General features: G+C 38.3%; 1 protein-coding gene and 1 long non-coding RNA gene across 5 annotated transcripts in view; one reads left to right on the plus strand and one right to left on the minus strand.

Moving 5' to 3' along the window:
* dcc (DCC netrin 1 receptor) overlaps window positions 1–27,480 on the plus strand; it is a 356,620-nt gene that overhangs the window by 276,166 nt on the left and 52,974 nt on the right. For all 4 annotated transcript variants that reach the window (XM_084934587.1, XM_084934589.1, XM_084934590.1 and 1 more), the window contains 4 exons: window positions 9,254–9,319; window positions 16,859–17,021; window positions 19,557–19,780; window positions 20,099–20,215. In XM_084934587.1, the coding sequence (XP_084790713.1) occupies window positions 9,254–9,319; window positions 16,859–17,021; window positions 19,557–19,780; window positions 20,099–20,215 (570 nt within the window). The remainder of the gene's footprint in view (window positions 1–9,253; window positions 9,320–16,858; window positions 17,022–19,556; window positions 19,781–20,098; window positions 20,216–27,480) is intronic.
* LOC146383367 (uncharacterized) lies at window positions 22,911–24,350 on the minus strand. The gene is made up of 2 exons (XR_014800749.1): window positions 23,802–24,350; window positions 22,911–23,259 (listed from the first exon to the last, which is right to left on the minus strand). It is a non-coding gene; the product is annotated as an uncharacterized LOC146383367 (long non-coding RNA).

Below are 27,480 nucleotides of genomic sequence, written 5' to 3' on the forward strand. Positions count from 1 at the left end.
AAAGAGCTGCTGTAAGCATGTTGATTTCTCTTGATGGTCATTTTAACATGGGAGTCTTTGTGGACTGACTTACTTTTAGAGTCAGCGCCAAGTGGTCACTAGTGGAACTGCTGTTTTTGGCATTCTTTGTTGGCTTTATGTTAAAATGTGGGAGGTTGCTGCTTTGAAATACACTTTGTAAAGATAAACTGAGCAACACTCAAGAGCATCAAGTATGTATGCAAGTAAAGCTGATATCTCAAAGCACTGCTTCCATTTCTGTTTCTGGAAACTTTAAAAACCTCGAGTCAGCATGCAGTCTGAGTGCAAAATGCTAATGTGATACTATAAGGTCGTTAAAGTATGATAGGGTTTGATCGTTGAGTGCTTTGTATGTTAGGAGGACTTTAAGTTCTGCATTTAACACTAAATTAAGGACTTTTAATGTTTTGTTGTTTGCTCATGGATGAGCTCATCAGCATCACTAAGAGATAGGATGTTACTAATTCTGAGAAGACTTCACACATCACAGAATCTGGGCTGGAGATTTTTTTATGCATGAGATATCATCGAAAAATTTAAGTATGTGTATCATGTCTTTGCATTCAAATGAATGGGGTCTATCTCTGCCAAGTGCCAAATTTTTGTAAATTATGTAAATTTAAGTGCCAGTAATCAGGCACTTTAAAGTTGTCTCCGGGCAGTATTGCTTCAGCTCCTGTTTGTGTTGATGGCAACCAAATACCAAACAAGAAAACTTTATTTTCCAACTGCAAGCAACTCTTCCGTTCAACTGAGGCAGTGTCTCTGCCTCCTGTTCTTCTTGAAGGGAGATCCCAGCATCCTAAGACCCGTGTTGACAAATCACTTACCAAAAAACAGACAAAATGACTGAGAAGACAAATGTAAAAAGAGAAATTTACCCAATTTTCTTCCTGTCAGAATGATTTTTTCACTGTAATCAAACAACCCCATCTCATTAAGCTGAAGGAAAGTGTTTACTAATTGTATTGCAAGAATAATTTTTCTTCTGAGAGCAAAGTAAAAGCAGGAGAGAGGGGAGCTTTTATAATTATTAATCCAGACATATGAGAGGTGATGGGAAAGATGTGTTTACTACATTTAAGTTCATCAAATTAACTCAGGCATAATTAATGCACTGTTCACAGGTTTCTATTCATAAGCAGAAGAGCACACGGTGTTAATGAATGTGCAAAACTTTTATTTTCAACACTAAACTTTGTTATCTCACTGCAGCCTGGAGAGCATTCCTTTATGTTGGATTTTATTTGTAATGAATGTTGGTATCAGTCTGAAACAGATTCTCAGAAACAAAGATAGCCACTGTGGTCAGTCAAGTCCCATTGTCAAATGATCAGTGAAGAAAGTGTGTTGGGATGGAAGGAGTACTTTGAGGAGCGGACAAAGAAAATGAAAGAGGACAGATGAAGGACCATTACTGAATCATGAAGTGTAGCGTAATAGTAAGGAGAAAGTGAGGGCAGCTATGAGGATGAAGAGTGGAAAATCTTGGTTGGTGCAGATGGCATACCTGTGCAGTTATAGAGCTGTGGTCATATCTAAACATATTAGCTAAACATATTCTTTAGCACAATACTAGAGACTGACAAGATGTCTGAGGAATGGAGAAAAAGGTGTACTGGTACTGATTATGAAGAACATGGGTGATGTTCAGAGCTGTAGTAACTACAGAGGGATAAATTTGATGACTCATAACTTAAAGCTATGAGAAAGAACTGTTGAAGCTTGGTTAAGTAGTGAGGTGATGAAGACATACGACTTCATGCTTGTGGAAGATGTAGAGAAGGTCTGATGAGGTTGCACTGTGTCTTTTGAGGATTTGGAGAACGCAGATGATAGGGTGCCAAGAGAGGAACTGCATGAGGAAGTCAGGAAAGACAGAGAAGCATTTGAAGGTGATACAGGACATGTACAAGGACAGCGACACAGTGGTGAGGTGTGGTGTAGTGACAGATAGGTTCAAAGTGAGGGTAGGATTATCTTAAGGATCTTCTCTGAGTCCTTTCTTGTTTGTTATGGTGATGCTGACAGATAAACCTCTGTGAACCATGAGGTATTGAAAGTAGGGAGCAGCTGGAAGCGAGCCTGAAGAGGTGGAGGTATACTCTGGAAAAAAGAGGAATGAAAGTCAGTAGAAGTAAGACAGAATACACGTAGGTGAATTACAGGGAGACAGGTGTAATAGTGTTAAGTGCAAGAAGCAGTGGTAGTGAAGGTGGACAATGCACATGAGAGGTGAAGAAGAGGATGCAGACAGGGTGGTGTGGATAAAAATGAATGTCATGTAGCAGGTATCATCTTTTCCTCCTAACAGGAGGAGGAGGCTGAAGGTGTCAGAGTTGAAGATGCTAAGACTTTAACTGCAAGTGACCAGAATAGACAGGATAGGAAATGAGACCTTTAGAGAGGCAGCTCAGGTTGAACATTTTGGAGACAAAGTTCGAAACATGGTTGAGCTGGTTTGGACCAATGACTTCTACAGGTATTGGTTTGGACGTGTGCAGAGGAGAAACATTGGATATAGTGCACAAAAAAGAGAGAAAGAAAAAAAAGCACACACCAAACACCTAGTTCCTCCATGAGGACATGAAGACTGGAAACAGTCATCTGTTAACGTAAAATACAAATATTCTTTCAGAAGTGGCTAATGTTGTACTAAAGAAAAGGTTTAAAATTTTTAGACATTTCTCACAATGACACTGACTTCAGTCTTTATCACAATAGTCATTTGTTAAACATAATAATTAACTACAAAAGTAAGCACACTCATATTTGATTGGTTATTTCAGTGATTTGCAGAAAGATACGGAAGAGGAGATAAGATAAGATAAGATAAAACTTTATTAATCCCTCGGGTGGGTTCCTCTGGGAAATTCAGTTCCAAATAAGCACAGCACCGACAGAAGTTATAGAGTTACAGAATATTTTATTTATATATATATATATATATATATACATATATATATATATATATATATATATATATACATATATATACATATATATATATATATATATATATATATATATATATATATATATATATATATATATATATATATATATATATATATATATATATATATATATATATATATATATATACACATATATATATATATATATATATATATATACACATATATATATATACACATATATATATATATATATATACACACACACATATATAAATACAAAGACATATATAGATATATATATATACACACACACATATATAAATACAAAGACATATATAGATATAAATATACAAAGGGGATAAATAGAATAAATAGGAATAAAATAAAAATAAAAATACAAGTGGATTGCACATTTCAAGTATGGAGTCTATTGCACCGTTGACTATTAACAAAAAGTATTGCACAAAAGGTAATTTCACAGTGAGGTGAAGAGGCACTACAGCTTAGTTGTTCCCCCCTCCTTTGTCCTCCTGTTTCCCCTCCCTCTCCCCTCCAGAGAGGAGTTAAACAGTCTGATGGCGTGTGGGACAAAGGAGTTTTTAAGTCTGTTGGTTCTTGTCTTGGGGAGAAGCAACCTGTCACTGAACAGGCTCTTCTGGTTGTTTATGGCCGTGTGCAGAGGATGCCCAGCATTGTCCATAATGTCCAGCAGTTTCTTTAGTGTCCTTTTCTCTGCCACTGTCACCAGAGTGTCCAGCTTCATGCCGACCACAGAGCCAGCCTTCCTGATCAGTTTCTCCAGCCTGGATGAGTCCTTCTTTGCTGTGCTGCTCCCCCAGCACACCACAGCATAGAAAAGTACTCCAGCAACCACCGACTGGTAAAACATCCTCAGGAGCTTCCTGCAGATGTTAAAAGACCTCAGCCTCCTGAGGAAGTACAGTCGGCTTTGGGCTTTTTTATACAGGTGCTCTGTGTTGCATGACCAGTCCAGTTTGTTGTCCACCCACAGCCCGAGGTACTTGTACTTGTTGACCACCTCCACCTCCTCCCCCTCTACCTGAACCGGCAGTGGACCTTCTCTGGACCTCCCAAAGTCCACAACCAGTTCCTTAGTCTTTGAGGTGTTGAGTTGCAGGTGGTTTGTGTGACTCCATGCGACAAAGTTCCTCACCAGACTTCTGTACTCCTCTTCCTGATCATCCCAGATACACCCCATGATGGCTGTGTCGTCTGCAAACTTCTGAATGTGGCATAATTCAGAGTTGTAGCAGAAGTCAGAGGTGTACAGGGTGAAGAGAAGAGGGGAAAGCACAGTTCCCTGTGGTGCTCCTGTGCTGCTGACCACAGTGTCAGACGTGATGTCCTTCAGCCTGACGTACTGTGGCCTGTCGGTGAGGTAGTCGGAGATCCAAGCGACCAGGCAGGGGTCCACCTCCAGAATTCTTAAAGTCAGAATTCTGAAAAAAAAGTCAGACTTTTTTCTCAGAAATCTTAATTTTTCTCAGAATTCTGGAAAAGAAGGGAAAAAAAAGACGTGCCCACATTTTTTTCCCAGTTGCCCTAAATCTCTTCTGTAGAAAGATGTGGCATCATGTAGGCATCCATACACTCTTTACACCATTGGAACAGAAACTATGTCCACTGAGTCACATCATTCAAATGATTGGATTAAATGAAGGCTGAGGTCTCCAGTTTGAGGTTCTTGAGTTTGTCTTTACCTGAAGAGGGCAGTTCACCGTTTTCGAGGACTGAGCTCCCATGGTGTGTTGTTATAGATAAAAAGAACGGCATCACTTTTGCACTTCTGAACAGATAAACCACCACTGAGTGTGAGCTCGGATTTACTGCTTTAACAGCTTGCTGCTTTGAGACTCGATATGAAGTAGTCTATATTCATTGTTCATGTTCATTGAAAAGTTTGTTTAATTTGATTTTTCTTCATTTCACAGCTCATATAAAAATACTTCATTCAGTCAAAAACAGGTTATATGCAAATATTTGGCTCTTTGCATATAACCTGTTGTTGCCAACCCACTGTTAGATGACTGAGAGCATATTTTTAGTTGGTTGAAACCATGTTTGCTAGATTAGCCAGGTTCATGTTTAATGTCTTAACATAACATCCATATGGTTTTAGGTTTGGTCAACATTCACCCCTTTTTATAGAATTGTCCCCAGTTGTTCTTAAACCTTCTTTCGGCTTCTCCTGTTAGGGGTGGCCCCTGCCTCCACCTCACCCACACATGGTATCCTCCTGTGTCACATCTACATATCCTCCTTCGTATATCCATGAACCTTCTGTGTATCCCTGTATCTTTTCTACAGAATTTTTCTCCAGCTAGAACTAGAAAAGATTTTAACAAAATGCCAAATTGTGTGAGCTATTATTTAAAAGGTAAAATCTTCTAGTTTATGAATATTTGCCTGTTTAGTATGTGGTTAAACACAAATCCTTAACCCTAGATGGGTTGCCCATAAACTGATGTAGGTTAATGGACTGGGCTGTCCTCCAGTCTGACTTTCACCAGATTTCCAGTACTTAGTTCAGTGTAACAGAAACAGAACGGACCTCAGACCCTCTTTGTCCTGGGAATTTTTAGTGCATCTGGACTTAAGTGCAGCGAAGCGCTTTAGGCATTGGGACTTAGCTCATGTGTCAGGGTGTTAAATGGTGCTGTTTGTCACTGACAGTTGTGTGTATGTGGTATGTGCACATGTACACTCTGTGGTCCCTCTCCATATAAATCAGAGGTGTTGTCAGGGGAGGAGGGAAGATTGATGCCTGGCCCTGTTTCTGTGGACCTTATGCTCTGTAAACACATTTACACGCTTTCACTCACACACAGCCATAAATGCACTCGCACTGGCAGACTGAAGAAAAAGAATTGATTAAAGATTTCAAAATCCTACTTTAATGAAAACTGGGTTGGGTAGATTGAAAAACACAAACAATTCCAACATTTTTATATTTCAACAAACTGAAAGTGAGCCCAGCTGCTGCTGCCCGATGGTACATGAGAAAGAAATCAGCTTTTAAAATGTGACTTTAAGTGAATTTGAGATATGGGGGTCTGTAGCTTCAGTTTCCTGATGGGAGCGACAGTGCTGAGGTTTTGAAAATCTCTTTCATCAGTTTCCAGTCTGTCTTCTCTGGCAGCCCGTGTGATGATCTACTTCCTCTTTAAAGTTTTTCCTTCAGTGCTCTGCATTCACATATTGGCCTCGCCTGCTGCTTTGTAAACTAGGGAAAAACACAAAAATGACTATTCAGAAAAGTTTTTCACCAATATAGTGGTCATGCAAATGAGGCAAACTATAAAAGCAACCCATATAAATGTACTGTTAAGTCAACTTCTTCCATCCAGATCCACTTTGGAGCAACACCTAAAATTATATACCGAAAAGAAACCACACTCTTACTTTATGAATAAAAAATATCTTACCTCAGCAAAAATATCTTAAATTTTCTGACTCAAGCATCGGCAACACAGATAGGACAGGAGGTTTTTTTCATTTTAAATAATTATCTGTGGCCTTGTCTATACATACCAACTACTCTGTGGAACAGTACACAAAATGCCAGCACTGACTTCTCATTACATTACTGATAGGGGTGTAACTGGAGATTTTAAAACTGCTGCAGCTCAGAATGCACAGAATACCATTTGTATTGCCCAGTGCATCATGCTAATCAACCATCCTGTGCTGTGGTGGTTAATGTTTAAGGTTATTTTAAGTATAGTTAATTGAAATTAACAAAACATTTTAGTAAACTAAGGTAAAAAATAAAAACTGGACTTCATAAAAAATAAAGTAATTGAAACTATTTAGTGAACTTGGAAAACAGACACAATAAAACTAAAATACAGAGGAAATATCTGTCAAACACATTTGTATTTTTTTAATTAATTTTGTAAAGAAAAAAAACTAAATCCAACACTGAAACATTTTCAAACAATAAACCTAAACTGAAATTCACTCTGGACACTAACTGAAACTGAACTGAATTAAAACAAAAAGTCAACATAAAAATTAAATCTAATTAGAAAATTAAAATTATTAATGTCTGCTTATACAATGCTTGCAAGGTAAAGACTGAACTGAATACTAAAATGTCTGTTTATCATGTCTGTGGTCAATGTTTTCAAGTGAGCACAGTAGATTAGTGCCAAGTGTTAATAATGCTAGGGTTGAGCCCTACTCTGATTGCCAGGAAATAGCCAGGTAACTATAGAAAGGCATGAAATGCCTGCCAGTATGTCAATATCAGTATTGGCATCAACACTAAAAAGTTCCTGTTGGCTCAGCCTTTACTAGATATTCAAACAACAGTTGATTATTTGACAAATTAGTCTTTGAAATATTTTTCCCCACAATGTAGTATAATAATATGAAGAACAACACAAAAATAAGACAAAGAATTGGATGATATAAGCACATGAGCTGTGCGCCTGCATTGCTCTGCCATCATTAGTGAAACTTAGCTGACTGGATTGGCTTTGTAACTGATAAACAGAGAAACTGACTGTGTCCAAACACAAATAAAATGCTGTTAGATTATCTTTGTCACTAACTTACACATAATTAAAGTCTCGATTCTATCTAAGCAGTTCAGAATGTGAATACTATTGCATATAGAAGACTGGGTTCAGGATTACCATCTACATTTATTTAACTTTGAGGCAGAAACTCAATAAACTATCTTTAGCTGGCTGTTTCTGAAGTTTTTAGTGCATCAGCCAGTGAAGGTTACATTCTCTCGTTTTTGTGGATTTGATAGGTTGTTTGATGCAGTTATTTGAGATGCATGATTCCCCGAATTCAGAAGGATCCCAGATTGCGAGAACTTGGTCTCACTGGCTATGACAGTGTCTCCCAGTTAATTGTTTTTTAATTATCTGCATATTTGTGAAGACAAGTATTGTCTTTTGAATTTTGTTCTACATTGAAGTGGTAAATAATCATTCCAAAAATTCCTCGATCCAGATCTGGAATGACTCCAAAAGTCAGGACTTATTCACACAGCTCTCAAGAGTAGATGGTGTCCTGTTCAAATTTTTCAGAAGGAATTTCTTGAGAAATATCTGTCATTTTTTTAACAATGGCAACCCCTTGGCACCATCCGAACCTCCTTGCAATTGCTTTGGTCATTTGCAGATTGCCTTGGTTACCTTTAGTTTCAATGAAAGACTCCAAATTGTCTGCAGATACTCACCGGAAGTGCAACTTTAAAAAAATAGTGACACAAACCAGAATTGAAGAACTTAAAGGTCAACATTTTACATTTGCGTCACACTCTTCACAGGTTCACTGTTGCTTTGTGAGTACTTGATAAATGATTGCAGAGAAGTCTGGATAGCAACCAAAACAATCACAAGGAGCTTTTCAAGCTGTGTATACCTCTTTGTGACCAAGTCGTATACAGGAAGAGCAAGCAAACACTCACCAGCTGGTCGAGAAATACATATTTACACATCCCTAGTGAAGGGTGATTACCACTGACGAGTCAACTGGTCTGTGTACCTGGAACCTTAACTACTTCTAAGCTGGACCAAGCCGCCCGTTAAAAAATGTATTTATATCTTTCCATAACTTTTGCCGTGGTCTTAATGAATATATGTAGGTAATAAACAATCCAGCAGAACAGCTCTCAAGCCACTCCTTCATAACACCAACTGCAATGGGCATAAATCCAGGTTTCAGAGTGTAAACTGGCAAGCATAGATAGCAGCATCATTATTTACCCAGAAAGCAAAAAGTTTATAATACAAAATGGCTTCAGGTATAAATCTACTTTGTGTTAGTTAATTAAACTCAATTTCAGAATATCTGTCATGTTAGCACAAAAGTAATAAGAACACACACACACGGACCTTCTGAAAGACAAAGAAACAAAACAAAAACAAAAATCTAAACCTCTTCAAATCAAGTTTAAGTGGGTGATTTAAAGCTGCTGGCTTTGCCATTTTGATGATCCAGCTGTGAACCACTTCAATAACCATCTCCAATTTGTCTGTATTTCGTTACTATGGAAACCATTCTAAACATCCAATCCAGTGTCAGGATCCAGGTGGGTGGATAAAACCTGAGGATTTGGTCTAAATGCACTCTTAGGAGAAACTGCACACACACATACACAGAGAGCACATGTACAACATGACATGTGCCTTAAGACGGCAATTTATTTCCTAAGAAGGGAGCAATCTCTCTGTCAGATTCAGGTGTTCCATCCACAAAATTACTCTGAGCCCATTTTCTCTTCATTTATCCCTTTTCCTTAGTGATACTCCTTCTTTCTCGCCTTTCAGGTCGAGGAGGAGAACACGCCTACTGGCCGCCTGACACCAACCCGATTGACAGGAGCAGCATCAACGGTAACAGAAACTCATCTTCTGCATCTTCTGCTGAGTCTGTCAGAAAGCAGAATTACTTTTAGGTTCATTATTTTGCCCGATACAACAATGAGACTGAATCTCCTGAGAGCTGAGCTGGCTGTGTGTGCGTGTCTGTTGTGATACTCTTGCAGCATCATCAGCTCATCACAGCCGCTCAACTGATTCCTCTAATCACTCGACTCAGTCATGTCTAAACTTACTTTAATAAGTCACTCTGTCCTGACAAGGAGCTCCAGCTCGCTGATTTACAGTCGGTGAGCATCGCTTCATGTTCGCCGTCGCATCGCCCGTGGCAGGAAAATTTAATTAGATTCACTATCTCGCCATCAATCAGTGTTTCTATAAAGTGGAGGAAAATAATCATCTTTATGGACAAACAGGATTAAAAGAGTGGGGTGGCATATAAATCTTCAGCTTGTAGTTTTTAATATAATGACAACAACAGCAGCGTTATTGGACTGATTTGACATAGAGAAGAAAGGATAGTTGCCTTTCATTTCTAATTAAAAACAGTACAACTAACAATATTAAACATATGAATTATTTATATTCCGTGGCTCTAACACTCTAATATGGAATACAGCTGTTTGTCTGTACTTCTAATATTGTTAATGATATAATTAATATTTTCATCCTGTCGTGGTTTTTTCTTTCCCCAGAAAGTTCTCCTACTCCTCACCTAGCAGAACTATGAAACGTGCAAACAGGAAAAAAAGAACATTTGTCTTTGAAACATTGAATTTAGCTCTCGTGAACATTATCATGGTTGCAGTGGTAGCTTGATTTGCACTTTTCGAGTAACACTCAGCAATAGTCAGTGTTCAAGAACATGTTGACATCTTCCGTCTAGCATTCTGCTAAAGACCAAAGCAAACACAAGGAATTCTCTGGTGAAGCACCTGCTTTGTGACCGATTCCTCAGCGACAGGCAACAAACTTCAGCAACAGCTCGCTAGCCGATCAAAGAACATACATTTGTCCATAGCGACTGGAGGTTGCCAAGGGGTTAAAAGACGGTCTGTAAATAACTCAGGCCAAAATAATAGAATAGCAAAGACAACACTGATTTTGTCAGATAGCTATGTTGTTACAAAATTAGGACCTCAGCAGTGAGAACGAGCATGTTGATGTTGATAGAAAAGCTTTATTTCAAAATTAGCTGTATTAAAATACGAATGCTTTCGCTGAAAAGGTGGGGATTTTTATGTTGTTGTGAAGACACTGCATTTAGAAGCAAAAGTAATCCATCTGTTCCACACATACCAGGAGAGCGCAATATGCAGCAGGCTGGTCACAGAATGTGGAGCTTGATGCTAAGTGCAAAAGTGTACTTCGCACGCCAGACGTCTGAGTTTTGGCAACCTTACAAATGTACTACTGTTAAAATCAGCAGGACAGTCTGGTTCAGCCCAGCTCGCCATGTTTAAACCACTTTAAATACCACTTTTAAAACCCCTGGGAGAGTTTGGACTCCACCGGAGAGCATTTAGACCCGGCTAATCCAGCATCTGTGTAGTAGCAGCTGTGCATGACAGGAGAGCTGAATGCTGGAAGTCAAAATTATCTTTTCAGGGTTTTGTGCTGCTTGGTCAACTATTGTTTGAAATTAAACACATAGAGAGATTTTTTTCCCTACTGCACACAATCGTTATGTTTAATACAAGGTGACTCATACTCATACCAAGAACAATAATTATGTCTAAAGTGAATGTACTCATGCAAACTGCATAGTTAACGCCACTTCTACTAATGCATATAAAAATACTATATTTGCTGTAAACTACACTACTATTGCAGCTAATAATGCTGAAACCACTATAAAAGCTAAAGCTTTGGCTGATGATATAAACCATGGTCATAATCATAACTGTCCGCTCCCGTTTCTGCTGGAGAAAGACTGTTACTCCTCCTCCACTGGTAGGTCAGAGGTCAGGGTCTATATCTGGTCTCACTGGAGCACTGTCGGGCAGCGTGTGTGCTTGTGTATATCTGAAGATGGACTCTGACATTTTGTCAGCGCAGTTGCTGCTGCTGCTCCCGGAGGAGATCATAAATCTGTCCTCTTTGACCTCCGTTCCCCTCTGGCTTTATTGCGGGTCAGGCAGGTCGCAGCCTCGTTCATCAGCTCAACGGTATGTCATCTTTAACGCGGTGTTGTCGTTTATGTCGCAGAGCTTCCTCTCACTTGAAAAATGAGCTTGAGAAGAGTCACCTCAGATTCGTTTCATTGTGCCACAGCTCTGTAGGTCTGACGGCTTCTGTGCAGAGGTGAACCGATCCCGCCTGATGTTCTTGCCTCAACCGAGCAAAGACCTTCAGCACTGCCACTCATTTCACTAAAGTTCCTCAGTTTTCTCTTCATATCTCTTGGGAAGTAGATGCTGGCAGTTGTTGTGAGAGGTCCATACCTCTCCACTCACAGCGCCAAGCTATTAAAGTTAAAAATATCTCAGTTTTAAGTGAAGGGAAACAACATCTCAAGAGTTTTAATCAAAAACATTAACTTCTTCATCTTTTATAACCCCCTGTAGCTTCACTTAAGTAGCTCAGAAATGTTCACAGACATTTTCTCTCTGCTGGTCAGAAAAATGGCTTTCATGTTTATACATTAATGGAAAGCACATTAAGCATATTATACATTATGCATATTAAGTTTATATTCCTAAACTGAGAGATTAACATATTTGCTAATATGATGACAATACTGAAAAACTAAACACATCAAATTGTTGGCAAAAGTGTTGGATTTGCAGCTGTATAAACCAAAGTATTGGATAAAAAGATTTGTAATGTGGATTGTGCCCCACGCAAAGTTATTTCTGTTCATGTCTTTGTATGAGGTCAATCCATTAACTGCTGAGATGTTGCAGTTTATTTACAGCATGTGGTTTCCATAGGAGCCTCCAAAAGAACCGTCCACGTGATACAGGTTTTACATTAACATCAACCCTTAATTAAATACTAAGGAGGCTTCAGTAATAATGTTGTGCACATAATTGGACTGTATGATAGTATTGAGTTTATCTCTCTGCTGGTATTAAGGACAGCGCTGAGTTGTTTCTCTGAAGTTTTTTAATACTCATTTACTGGATTTTAAAACTTAACAAATGAAAAAAAAAAACTGCTTGTTCATGAACAGTGGCAGGAACATAGTAAAAGTAGGACAAAATGTTATCCAGTATGATGTCATTGTGACTGACAGTGATGTTCAGATTAAAGCCTCATTGATGTGTATACTCTGCATTTTGATCACGCTGCATTTTGATGTCTTTGTTTGCGTTGTCATCTTTGTAACTGCTCAGTTTCACTTCCCTGCTGGATTTCTTGGCTTTGCAAGGATTTCTGTGCTCTCCGTCGCCCTTGTGTTGATTTGTTGGTGTCGTTGTGGCTTTAAACTGACTCAGCTGGCGAGAGTTTGTGATTTATTCTACACAGTTTCTCTGAGCTTCTGGGCCTGTGCTACTTTGCTGAAGGGCATCTCAGTAGAGGTTGTTACTACTCTTGTTATCATCAGTAACATACATTTTGCTCGCGGGTCAGTTTTGACTTCCTGTCAGTTGCTGCTATTGTTGCATCTTTTTGTTATTTAAAATTACGGACTCTTTTTCTACTTTATACTCAATAAAACTGTAATTTATTGTAAAAACAAATATTAATTTGATGAAAGACATTTTTGCCACGACCTTTCTTAATCTAAAAATCTTTTTTAAGATGAAATTTAACAAGGTGCCAATAAGCAGATGAGCAGAAGACTACCATTCGACTAACTAAAATCAAATTTTTGTCTCCACGGTTACCTTTAGTTAACATCAGATGACACAGTCCTTTACATAAAACATCCAAGGACTTTTTCAAGAGTTTTAAACCTCCTGTACAAGTTTTCCTTAATGTATAAATAGGAACAAGAAAAACATTAATGGTATTCTGTACAACCTAATCTGTTCTGTCATGTAGCTATATAGCTACATGTGTATGCAGTGATACAATGCACACAAGTTATTTAACTTGTGGGATCAAGGTATTTTTCTCACGGGCATGTCATTGAACAAGTTGTTTCTCTTGTGAGAAAAATTTCATTATATTGAAGGAACTTGTGGAAAAAGATGTTTTATCTCTTGGTCGAACTAAATTGCTTATCTTGTGGGAACAACATGTTCATATTGTTGGAACAAGTATTTTGTTCTTTGTTTAACTTGTGGGAACAATTGTTTTAAATATTTATCCAGCTTGTGGGAACGAGTGTTTAACCAAGTAATTGGCGAATGCATTAGCATAACAGGAAAAGACCTGAAAGTTACCTGAAGTTTAGCCAACTTGTTCCCACAATATAAACATCTTTGTACACCCAGGAGCTATAAAATATTTTAAGTTAGCAAGTGACTCCTACTGATTTCAGTTCTGTTTTTCATGCTAGAGTAGCATGAATTTAATTATGTGACATTCTGAGGTGTAAATCAGACCTAATTAGCTGAGTTCTCTCCATTTTATGGTCGCTGAGTTCATCTGAAGTGAGTGGATAAGTGCTAAAGAAACAGAACTGTATCACGTCTGCACAAAAAGCAAATGCTGATTAACAGGTGATCATTGACTTGATTTAAATCATTTTTACCTACACTTTCACATGTTTAACTTGTCACTTGTGAACAACTGTGATCATTTTTAACCAGTGGGGAAAAATTCAAAGCAATCAACGTGTGCACAGTGTAGGTGAGGTGAAGGTAGTGTCATCAATCACAGGACTTTCAGGACTTTGTAGGTCTGCTATTTTTTCATTTGATCTTTTGGACTTTTTATTCTCAGATGTTGTTTTTAGTTAGTTTTAATCACCAGAACTTCTTGGTTTGGACTTAAATGCACATTTTTCACACAAAACGCTAGAAGGTAAGACTTTCCACAAGCATACCTATTTTCTTACCATAGAGGCAGATCCTGGTCAGTAAAGGACTGAGATCACACTGCCTGTATATAATCCATGAATGTAACCATGACATTAACCATTGGTTTCTGGACTTTATGTTTTGAAGCCTCAACGTTAGCGTTTCTGCAGCCACCACATTTGATTTTAGGAGCGAGATGTGACCACGTGTGGATAATAAAATCAAGCACTAATCTATCACTTAATGCTAGCAAGCGTCTAATACATGTTTGTGGTAGACAGTAGAAATTCTACAATTTTACTCAGAAAAATTGAAGCATAATCTTCCTTGATGGCCTGCACCACACAGGAAAACATTATATTTGGCAGGCAGATCGATTAAAATACTCTAAAAGGCGCAAACACTACACATGAATTCGCTATTGCCCTCTGTACAGCACGATTGTACAGCTGTTATAAAGGTCAATACTGTCCATAAAAATGTACGTGCTTTTATCCATCCATGAAACTAAGCATTTTAACATGGGAGGCTGTGATGACTGACTCGCTTTTGGAACCAGCGTCACGTGGCCACTCGAAGATCTGCAGTTTTCAGACCTGAAGGTTGACGCTTTGTTCAAAAAAGAAGTTGAACTGTCATCACTTTTTCTGGTGACATCAAAGGTTGAACTTAGTATATTTTAATTACCCCATAACCTTTGCTCTCAACAATGAAAGCAGAAACTGCGTCAGCTAAAACTCAGAATTCTGAAATTAAATAAAGAATTTAAAAAGAAAAAAAAAGGAAGAAAGATGATGAAATTGTACTTTAAAAAGAAAAAGAAGGTGGTGTTGTGGCTTCTGTGCTGTGGCCGTAAGCTTTGATGGATTGTGGTTTTCATTGAGAGAGACAAGCAAATGGAGAGAGAAGGTGAAAGAGGAAAAGTGTCCTGCTATCTCTTTTCCTTTCTTTCTCTTTGTCTCATATGCACACATTTCTCTTGATATTTTGTTCATCCATCTTCTCCCTTTCTTTTTCTTTCATTCTCTCTCCCCTCTCAGTCATTTTATTGTCTCTCCATTCCTATGTTTTCCTTTCCTTTCCTTTTTCCACCTCTCCAGCTCCTCCCTCTTTAACACACTTCCCTCGCCTCTGCATTTGGACTTCATGCCCCTTATGTGTTTCCTATTTTCTCCCTCTCTCTGCTCCAAGGTCGAGTTAATGAATGACAGAGCGTGTCATCAATTCCCCTCTTTCCCTTTACACCTGTCGTACACTCATACACACACTGTGTATTGATCGGTAAAGCAGCAACAGCAGCAGCTTTGTGTTTTCAGTCCAGTCAAACCACTTCTTCTTTTTCCTTTGTCTCAATTTTGGGTATCGTGGAATAACATATATTGGTTACACAATTAAAACAGATATAAAAATGTGACTGTGGAGCAGTTAAATATAGCAATTTGCCTAAAATTTGATTCGGTATATCAACTTATAGTATGGTTACCCTTCCTGTTCTGCTTTCCACATGATATTATGAAAAAGGTAAAACCAAATTTAAATTTCAGTAAAATTCAATCTTCTTCGAATAGAAAAAGTTAAATGATTCAGTTTTATTATCATGTTTATCTTCTTATGATAATGTAGAAATGCACTATAAAATATTATAGTGCATTTTCTTGATGGCTTTATTAGTCTCTCACATTGTTGCGGAGTAATTGTGGATCAGTCTTCTTCACAACGTTGCTTCAGTTCATTGAGGCAAACGTCTCCACTTTGGGCTCGTCTGCCAAAGCACATTCCTCCAGAAATCTTGTGCTTTATTCAAACCTTACAAACCTAAGCTGTGCTGCCATCTTCTCCTCAGCTAAGAAACGCGTTCTCCTCGTAAGCCTTCCAGACAAGTCGTACTCAGTCTCTTTCTAATTATACTGTCACCATGTGACCTTAGGTCGAATTAAATTGAATTGAATTGAATTAAATTAAATTGTAAATAATCTTTCTCATTGGAGAATGATGGACGTCAAATGAACCTTCTCTGAATAGAGCAATTATTGCTTCTCTAACACACACCTGAATGCTCCTGACCAGCAAACTGACAAAACGTCTGAATTTATATAGGTGCTGAGACTTGCTGGTGATCAGTTAATGCATTTGATTAGCAGCACCTGACTGTTACCCCAACCTTATGGAAGCAGTGACTGTGCTTTTCACGGGATTTCATAGAGTTCTGTGAAAACTTTTTTTTTCTTCATATTTAAGCACCTTGAGGCAGCTGTTATTGTGGGTTTATATAAATAAACTGAATTGAATATAACTGTGTCATCAGCAATCATCAAAATGTATGAAACAATTTTTGTCTTTTCTTTTTTTGGTGAAATTTAGTTAGTTTAATAGATCTAATGAGCAAAAGAAAAAGCATTAACAATTTGCCTGAGATATTACAGTATATATAATTTATTGTTGCAGTTTTAATGTTGGCTATATCAAGCATTTTAGGTGAAGGTTTCAGGAAAATGTTTGTTATACATAATGAATTCACAGTAAAAATGGCATAAACTTTATAAACTGATGTCATTTTAGTATATTCATTTTGAATATACAGATTTCAGTGTGTATTTATTCATGTTTCTAACTTCTGCCTCTCTTCTTGTATTTATTCCAGAGTCTCCAATTGGTCAGATGCGTCCCCCTCACGGCAGCGTCACCCCTCAGAAGAACAGCAACCTCCTGGTCATCATTGTGGTTTCTGTGGGAGCCGTCACCGTGGTCGTGGTTGTCATCGTGGCCCTCATCTGCACACGGCGCACCTCCGCCCAGCAGAGGAAGTAAGATGTTTCATTCATCTGTGTGATGGCAATAAACGGCTGTCACTGTAATGAGGCAGATGGTTAATGAGCTGCCCTGCATGTCTTGTTTTTTTTCACAGAGATTTACTCTGAAATTAATGTCCCTGCCAGCTCACACAGGTCTGAATATATGTACCAAATCACAAATAACCCAGCCAGCAAAAACCTCAGCTAGACCTCTCCATGTAGACTTTATCATCCCAGGAAATGTCAGTTCATCAGGTTTTAACGTTATTTCATTGTAGTTTGTTTTGTCATGGTTTTCTTTTTATAAACACACTCAAGAGGTTTTATTTACTCTTTCAAAACCACCTGTTAGAAGTCAACTCACGCAGATGACTTTTGTAACAGCAGGAATGGCAATTATGCCTTTAAACTCGACTTCTAGCCTCCTTGAACCGATTTATAAGAAATGCGACAGAAAAGCCGCAACTGTGTTCACAGTGCATCTTCAGTGCATTTCCATCCTCCAAATCAATATGTCTTTCACATTGGGTGCATCAGTGATGGTCGACCACTGCAGGCACCAAGATTGCTTGGGAGCAGAATACCCTGTTTAGCCCACTGCTACAGAGACAGAACTTCAGATAAGCAAGAAATAATGAATGGATGAACAGTTTCAGTCTAGTTCAGGGGTCGTCACCCTGCGGCTCCGGAGCCGCATGCGGCTCTTTAGTCCTCCGCGTGGTTTGGGAAAATAAATTATTTTTTTTAAGTAATTAGCTGAAGTGTATTTTATTTGTGTTTAGTTCTTTTTTAACTTGTAGTTCTAAATTGGAAGATTACTGTGATATTGAAATATAAATATACAATTATATTCTATTAGTTTTTGATCGCTCAAAATAAGCGCCACACTTGCGGAAGCCGATATACCCGTCGAAACGCCGTGCATTTATCGAGACTTTCAACCCCAGGTAAGACAATTATGGATCTTCGGATCCACATTATGTCAGCAGCTCCACCGTGAACTATGTTAAAAACAAACACCGCTCACGCTTCACGGATGACAGCTCACAGTCCTGCGTAAAGATGAAAGTCACTTCGTACAGCCCCGATTTGCAGACGCTGTGTGCAGAGGTTCAGGACCAGAAGTCCCATTGTAAACATATCACGGCAGACCCGACGATGTTTGCATGAACACGCTTTTCAGCATCTCTTTATTGACCACTTTTCACACACGCTTGCTGTACGTATACAGCTGGTGTTAAAGCTCACAGCCCGACACATACCAACACAACACAACAGCACAGATAGCACAGACGTAAAGGCGGCGAGGTGTGATTGCGGGTGCCGCTCAGGTGCGTCCGCCACACACATTAACCAGGTAAAATACATATTTAGGCAGAATTTTGCAAATATCTATTTTTCATTTTTCAGCAGCATAGTGCTTTTTTCCAATTGTTTTTTAAAAGTCAGGTCAAGGCTCCAAAAGCCCAAAGGCGATATAAGGGTGGCGGCTCACAACAGTTTTTGTTTGCTACATGGATCATTTTAGTTCAGCTTTCCTTTTGTTATATTTCTTTAAGAGTTCAAAATGTGTTAATTACACAAATAAAATGTAATTTTCTCTGTAGCACTTCATGGATTTAAGCAACACACCTTAGTTGTTCACACAAAGCATAAAGGTAAAAAAAAAAAAAAAATATATATATATATATATATATATATATATATATATATATATATATATATATATATATATATATATATATATATATATATATATATATATATATATATATATATATATATATATATATATATATATATATATATATATATATACCGTGTTATCTTCATTTTAGATGTCAAAAAGTATTTGCGGCTCCCAGTGTTTTCTTTTGCGTGGAAATCGCGTCCAAATGGCTCTTTTGGTGCTAAAGGTTGCTGACCCCTGGTCTAGTTTGTGTTCATGAAATTGCAGTTTTTAGTATTTTTCTCAGTTTTAGTCAAAATGATTATTTATGTAGTTCATGAAATTATTATACTTGGTATCATATAATCCACTAATAAAGTGGATTAATTTCATCTTCCTACCTTCAATCCACTTTTATTGTAATCCTGTTCATGACATCATATGGTGGCTATGAGAGCTCAACATCCTGCAAATTAAAAAAACAAAAACAACAAAACATCTTTAATGATTTGAAACACAGGAAAACCCCTCAAAAATACAGATACAAGTAGAAATGATGCTTTGGGTCAGAGAGTTTCTGTATAATTCCATTTATAATGTCAGTATAATTTCCTAATTCTCCGCTCCACATTTCAGTGAGCATAATCTTGTTTCATAATCTTCAAGAGTTCGAGGCAGTTCAAGACATTATGCCAAATTTCATTTGAATTCATACTGTTTTATGATCCAGATGATCAGATTTGAGTACAGCTACAGGTGGAGAATTCACAGCCCTCTCCACCCCACAGTGCTTTCATTTAGTGGAAATAAACGATGATGGATGGAGTGTTTTCTTCTCCTGACCCTCCTCCCCGGTGCGTTTCTCATCCTCTGTGCAGGAAGAGAGCAAGTCACAGTGCCAGTAAGAGGAAGGGCAGCCAGAAGGACCTGCGGCCTCCGGACCTCTGGATCCACCACGAGGAGATGGAGATGAAGAACATGGAGAAAGCTCCCAGCATCGCACCGTCTGGCCACGATTCACCAATCCAGTCTTGCCAGGACCTCCCCCAGGTGGCACACAGCCAATCAGAGAGCCAGATGGGGAGCAAAAGCAGCCATTCAGGTACAGCACTGATTCTCATTTACCAATCAATTTAGTATGTGTATAGCAAAGCTTAATTTAGTTACACTCATATTTTTTATGTGTTTAATTAGATTTAATCTTATAGTTTCTCTTTATTTTACATCATTACGTTTAAGATAAATGGGTTATGAATCTTGGTTTAATTAGCTGTGTAAACAGGCCTAATTAATAATGATAAAAACACAAAAGTATCAAATAAGGATCTCCAAGTGGAAAATGGAACACTAAACCTAAATCCTAATCCAAGGAAATGAAGATGTCTGAATCCCTGATTGGGTTTTGATTGTGATGTTCCAGGAGCAGATGCTGATGAGGTTTCCAGCAGTATCTCCACTTTGGAGCGTTCTCTGGCTGCCAGGAGAGGAACTCGAAGCAAAATGATGATTCCCATGGACTCGCAGCCGAGCAACACACGTAAGTAACGCAACAGAATATATGGATATTGCTACTGTGAAGCTAAGCTTTCATATATGAAGTACTATTTTGAAGCATTTTGGCCTCTGACATGGGTTTGTTTGTTTTGCTTTTTATAGCTAGAAATGCTAACTTGGTTAGCAAGCTGGATCCTAATAACTGCACATGTGAAACACATATGTTGCTAATAAAATACTAAACTTCTCGGACAGTCTGCTCAACCATTTTATTTGTCAGATAATTGCATTAAGGATGCTCCATAAGGCACTAAAGGTCCAGTTCAGTTCATCCAATTAGTCTAATTGAATTGTTGGAATCACAGACTGTATATAAATAATGAACGTAGCTTCTGGGGGATCACCCCCTGGTTGGTTTGTTGTAAAGCTTCAAATGCATCTCAGCCTCATCTGAGGCTTTTTTTCACTCAATGAACATACCATGCTTTATTCTAATTTTTTACTTTAATTAGGACCTTAATTTACAAAATAAACTTTGTGTTTTCTTCAATAAGACTCATAACTAGTGGTTGGGAACACACACTTATCACAAAAGTGTTTATTGAGGTCAGAGAGCACCAGAGCTGAGAGTTATTTTCTATCAGAATTCTTAATAGCCCAAAGTGTGTTTTCCAACCACAGGAGTCGCCCTCCAGTAGACATCTGGAAGACTGTGGTACGGTGTACATTTTAGGACATCGTCAGGTCTCAAGAAAAAAGTTATCAGGTATCAGACAAAAAATTGTCAGGTCTCAGTTCTCAAAAAAAACAGTTGTCAGGTATCAGACAAAAAATTGTCAGGTCTCAGTTCTCAAAAAAAAAAGTTGTCAGGTATCAGACAAAAAAATGTCAGGTCTCAGTTCTCAAGAAAAAAGTTGTCAGGTATCAGACAAAAAATTGTCAGGTCTCAGTTCTCAAAAAAAAAAGTTGTCAGGTATCAGACAAAAAAATGTCAGGTCTCAGTTCTCAAAAAAAAAGTTGTCAGGTATCAGACAAAAAAATGTCAGGTCTCAGTTCTCAAGAAAAAAGTTGTCAGGTATCAGACAAAAAAATGTCAGGTCTCAGTTCTCAAAAAAAAAAGTTGTCAGGTATCAGACAAAAAAATGTCAGGTCTCAGTTCTCAAAAAAAAAGTTGTCAGGTATCAGACAAAAAAATGTCAGGTCTCAGTTCTCAAGAAAAAAGTTGTCAGGTATCAGACAAAAAATTGTCAGGTCTCAGTTCTCAAAAAAAAAAAGTTGTCAGGTATCAGACAAAAAATTGTCAGGTCTCAGTTCTCAAAAAAAAAAGTTGTCAGGTATCAGACAAAAAATTGTCAGGTCTCAGTTCTCAAAAAAAAAAGTTGTCAGGTATCAGACAAAAAAATGTCAGGTCTCAGTTCTCAAAAAAAAAGTTGTCAGGTATCAGAACACAAGGTACCAGAGAGAAAATCTTCCTGCAGGTGGCGGTGTTGTCATGTCCCACCCGAATTGATTTCCAAATACGTCATCAACGTGTGACAGTGGGAGAGCGTAAGGTCATTGACCTCACCGGAGTTTTACCGAGGTTCAGGCTCCTAACGACACAAGGTAAGTTTAACTTTTGTTCATATTTTTGCAACAGTTGTGTTATATTAAGTTGCGGTTATGTTGTGAAAGTTACATATCAGAGAAGGAAAGCTAGTTTTGTACGAAACCAAATCAGTACTATTTTTGTCTGGCTAATTCATTCTAGCTAGCGACAGTGGTGAAATGTGATTTTTTTTGTTTTTTATTCGGAGATGTTTCTGTTTTATTAGGAGACTGTCTCACCCCAACATCGTCAGACTCATGGCAGTTGCCCGCACTGAGTCCTGCTTTTTGTTGGCAGCTGAATACATTCATGGCGCAACCCTGCAGCAAGTGCTTCACACAGACAGCTGCTACTCTAATAGTCTGTGTTGTTGAAGGATTCAGCACTTCTTATGTTTTTTTTAATCCATTTTTAGACAGCGATGAGATCGGCTACACACTCCACAGAAGCCCAGAGTTACTGTTAATATCAAAAATATAATGCTGTCCTTTGAGATTTTAACATTTAAGACTGTGAGTTTAATGGATCTAAAACTGTTTAAATCTCTTCAGCCTGGTAACATGGAAACTTTAAAAACAGCAGCAGAAGGTTTCAGTAGTGTAGTATAATTTGTTCTTTTTATTTAATAATAATCCATATTATGTATAACAGCTACATTCACCCTGGAGAGAAACTAGTGAGGGAGAACCAAGCTCAGGACCAAGCTGGGTTTCCTGGGTCCAGAGGTTTGGAGAAACTTCTTCCCTTTCTTTCATCACAGCTGTCCTGTGCCAGAAGTTCTGTTGACCCACTGAAAGAGGCATCATTTAAGAAACACCAGGAACACTGAAGCTCATCGCATTGATCAAGCAGGACTCATGATCTTCACCAGCAGCTCCCTCACAGGGAAATCTTCAGCACTCCTCCGTAGGCCCGCCCCAGGAGATGGATAAACCCAGCATTTCATGAACACTGTGATGGAGACCTTTGGTTTGTGTAATGTTATAAATACTCGGATACTCCCCAGAGGCTCCGGACTTTTACATAAAGATATTATATTCAGTCCTGTAGAAAGTTATATATTTAAAAAGATATGATCCTCTCTGGTTACTCTGGTATGAATAACTCTGAATCACTTTATGGTAAATAACACACTATCTGCAAAAAACTGTGACCTTTGACCTTCATCAGGTTTTATTTAATTGTGTTAGAGAAACTCAAACGTGCTCTTTATACAGCTGAGTACATCAAGTGTTTAAAACGGAAGCTGTGCAGGTCTGAGATAAAAACTGAGGTCCTGTTAATGCTGATATATAGTGACACAGTTACAGGGGTGATTAATCCTTTTGTTTTTTTGTCTTTAACTTTATCAATAAAGCTGCAGCTTTCACTACAGCACATGTGGTACTTTAACCTTTGTACTGTTTTCATCAGTTCATTTTGCAGTTAACATGTGAACATGTTGGATGATCTGTCTGCTGTCACTGGGTGGTGCTGAGGTCTGAATCTGAGGGCAGCTCCTGTAATCACAAAGAGAACAGAACCATCAAACTCAAATATAAATTTTATCCCTCAAAATTGAAATAAAGCTGATTCTTCTGTCCTCACACACTCAGGATCTGAAGTTCTTCTCTTACATTTTTTTCAGTATTACAGTACACTACAGTACTTTAATCCATAGTTCCTGATTAATGAGGAGCTACAAGGTACAAGCTTTTTTTTTTTTTTTTTTTTAAAGTTATTGTCTTTACAGATGTGGCAAGAGACTGAAAACATGCTGTTGTTTGCACATATTTAATATTCAGCTCTCCACAGGAGCTGAAGCAGGATGCAGCCTGTTGCTTTTACAGTATAATACTTGTAATAAAAGTACAGTAACAGTAATTAGTGACTGAGTAGCCCGGAGCGTTTCTCTTGATTTCTTTAGTCGGTGTAAATTCATTCACCTGCACAGATTAGCTAAACGAACCCTGACAGCCGAGTCCTCATTTTAGCTAGCTAGGTCTCAGGACCGAGCTAAGGACGGTAGTTACGGATTAGCTGACAAACACGTTTAACTTACCGAAAAAGTGCAGCAGGGCCTCGGGTCCTTCTGTCGGGTAGTCCAGTTTACTGAAGAACACCTCAGGCTGTCAGGTTAAAACACTCGGTCGTGTTTTCGTAGCGTAAACGCTGGCCCTCCTCTCAGAGCCTACGTTCTATCTGCTATTCCCGAACAGAGATACGCAAGTTTCTCCGTGACTGCAGCTGCCAGTCAAAGCTGTTATGATGACGTTTCACCCCAATTTAACATCACCGCGGTAGGAATTAGAATCAAACTTATGGGAGAGGAGACCCCTTGAACATCAATCAGCGTGATGAGAACTATTGATAACAAAAGAAAGAATCTTTGGAAAAAAATTATCTGAGGAGAATAAATTTATTTTAGTCTGACCCCAGTCCCATCCGCTAACATGGAGGAGGCGGGGTTTATGACGTATATACTGCAGCCAGACACCAGGGGGCGATAGAGACGTTTTGGCTTCATTTTTGGGGAGCTGTCGTGTCGTCCATCTTTTATACAGTCATTGGGTGGGACATGACAACACCGCCACCTGCAGGAAGATTTTTTCTCTGTCTGGTACCTTGTGTTCTGATACCTGACAACTTTTTTTTTTGAGAACTGAGACCTGACAATTTTTTGTCTGATACCTGACAACTTTTTTTTTGAGAACTGAGACCTGACATTTTTTTGTCTGATACCTGACAACTTTTTTTTTTGAGAACTGAGACCTGACAATTTTTTGTCTGATACCTGACAACTTTTTTTTTGAGAACTGAGACCTGACATTTTTTTGTCTGATACCTGACAACTTTTTTTTTGAGAACTGAGACCTGACATTTTTTTGTCTGATACCTGACAACTTTTTTTTTTGAGAACTGAGACCTGACAATTTTTTGTCTGATACCTGACAACTTTTTTTTTGAGAACTGAGACCTGACATTTTTTTGTCTGATACCTGACAACTTTTTTTTTTGAGAACTGAGACCTGACAATTTTTTGTCTGATACCTGACAACTTTTTTCTTGAGAACTGAGACCTGACATTTTTTTGTCTGATACCTGACAACTTTTTTTTTTGAGAACTGAGACCTGACATTTTTTTGTCTGATACCTGACAACTTTTTTCTTGAGAACTGAGACCTGACATTTTTTTGTCTGATACCTGACAACTTTTTTTTTTGAGAACTGAGACCTGACAATTTTTTGTCTGATACCTGACAACTTTTTTCTTGAGAACTGAGACCTGACATTTTTTTGTCTGATACCTGACAACTTTTTTCTTGAGAACTGAGACCTGACATTTTTTTGTCTGATACCTGACAACTTTTTTCTTGAGAACTGAGACCTGACATTTTTTTGTCTGATACCTGACAACTTTTTTTTTTGAGAACTGAGACCTGACAATTTTTTGTCTGATACCTGACAACTTTTTTTTTTTGAGAACTGAGACCTGACATTTTTTTGTCTGATACCTGACAACTTTTTTCTTGAGACCTGACGATGTCCTAAAATGTACACCGTACTGTGGGTTTAAGACACTTTTGCAGTGGATTCATAATCATTTAAGCTCTTGTATTTATCATGATTGTTTAGAGCTCTTTGCCTCTCGATCGCTCTCCTTCTTGGTCATGCAGCCCTCGCAGCCTGGAGGTTTGTTGCGGCTCATTGTCCTGCTGAAAACAAACAGTGTTCCCAGGGATGGTGTGAGCATTGTATCACCATATGCTTCACAGCAGGAACCTCCTTTACTACATCTCACAAACACATGAAACCAAAGTTCCTATGACATCAAAGCCCTGATTTCCACTGGTCTGACGTCTATTCCTTTTCTCTCTTCTTCCAAATAGTTCTCTTCTTCTGCATATCATTGCCGTTCTGTAGTTCAGCTATGATGGCCTGATTCTCACAGTCAAACTAAGAGTGTTTGATCTTTGAAACGGCGACTAAATTCCTTTTAAGGAGGATGGAGGGATGGTAGTGGCATAATTCAGATGACTTTTACCCAGGAGACATGAGTTTGAGATCCATGCGGGACTCTTTTTCTTTATTGCACAGTTTTCTATTCTTTTTGGTTGCTTTTTTCTAGGTTAGTAGTCCATCAGAGATTTTATATGCACTTATTCACACAACTGCAAAAGCCCTGATGCTTTGGTTACTTTCTGTTCATTGGTGATGTGCAATGAGTGATTATTATTAATATCAATTATTTTATGGGCTAAAAAAAATCCCCCAAGTACTGGATTTGATGGACAGCGTTACAAAATCCTCTCTCTTGTTGCAACTAAGCTCTGACTCGGATCCATCGGTAAATTGATTGTCATCATCCAGTGTGAAACTTTTATATGTCTTGGGCAACACAAACTTTTAGCCTCTTCCTTTCCTGAGAAGTGGTTCAGCTCTAAGTTTACCAAATTGGGTCACCTATAAATTCATTTATCATCTGATGGTGGGGTCAGGTTTGTTCTACCTCGTGGTGCTTTAGTCTAGGGCTGCCACGATTAGTCAACTAGTCACGATTACGTCGACTATCAAAATCGTCGACGACTAATTTAATAGTCGACGCGTCGTTTGAAGCTTTGTAAGATCACAAAAGACGCAGGAATAAGTAGTAGGATTTAAGAGTGTAATAACGGACTGAAACAGAAGATGGCAGCACTGCATGTACAAGGATGCCAGCTGCCGTTAAACCCCGAAGAAGAAGAAACTGTGTCCCAGAATTCATAGCGCGGCCCAGCTCAGTTTACAACAATGGCGGCAGCTAGTTAGTTTTAATATTACTCTTATTATTCTTTCTGGGTCACAAAATAAACGTTTAACATATTTTCAGGCGAGAATGTAGCTGTGTAAACTTCAAATATCTGCTCAGTTTATCAAGACACCACATATTTTCAAGACGTCTGTTACCCACTAGCTCGATAGCTAGCCGGGGGCAAGGCTCACTAGAGCCCGTGAGAACACCGGACTCCCAGCAAATAGTTTTCAAACCCACCGCCGTCTTTCGCTACTCAGGTTAAACATGATATATAAGTCACTTAGATAACTTAACAATGTTATTGTTTGGCTTTTTCTAGTATTTTATTTGTTCCTGAGTAAATCGTTTTGGCTGAGATTAAAGTTATAGTTTTTACACAGCTGAATAAACAGACAGCTGATCATCAGAAGTGTGAGATGCTGGAGAATATACTCTGGTGTCCTGTTATATTTTAGATAGCAAGGAGTTTATTAAACTTCACCGAAACAATCTGCAAATTTCATTAAAACTTAACAAACTCTCATCTTGTCTTTATTTTAAGTTAGCACATACCTTAAACACTTAAAGCTGTAAGCTAATGATAGTTATATAAGAGCAAATGCATGCTGGTGCAATAAGCTGTAAGGATGCATGATCTGATTAGTCGACTAATCGCAAAAATAATCGGTGACTAGTCAACTATCAAAATAATCGTTTGTGGCAGCCCTACTTTAGTCCTTATCCACCTTATCTAGCTACAATTTGTTTATGGTTCATGGAGCTCGCCCTTGAAACCTGACAATATAGCCATTATTTTATTATAAAGCTTCTGTGCTTCTACTAAGAATATGGGAATTTTGACACTACAGGGAGTGCAGAATTATTAGGCAAGTTGTATTTTTGAGGAATAATTTTATTATTGAACAACAACCATGTTCTCAATGAACCCAAAAAACTCATTAATATC

This window comes from Perissodus microlepis, chromosome 7, assembly GCF_051167445.1.
Source record: "Perissodus microlepis isolate ML-2025 ecotype Zambia chromosome 7, ASM5116744v1, whole genome shotgun sequence".
NCBI classification, from domain to species: domain Eukaryota; kingdom Metazoa; phylum Chordata; class Actinopteri; order Cichliformes; family Cichlidae; genus Perissodus; species Perissodus microlepis.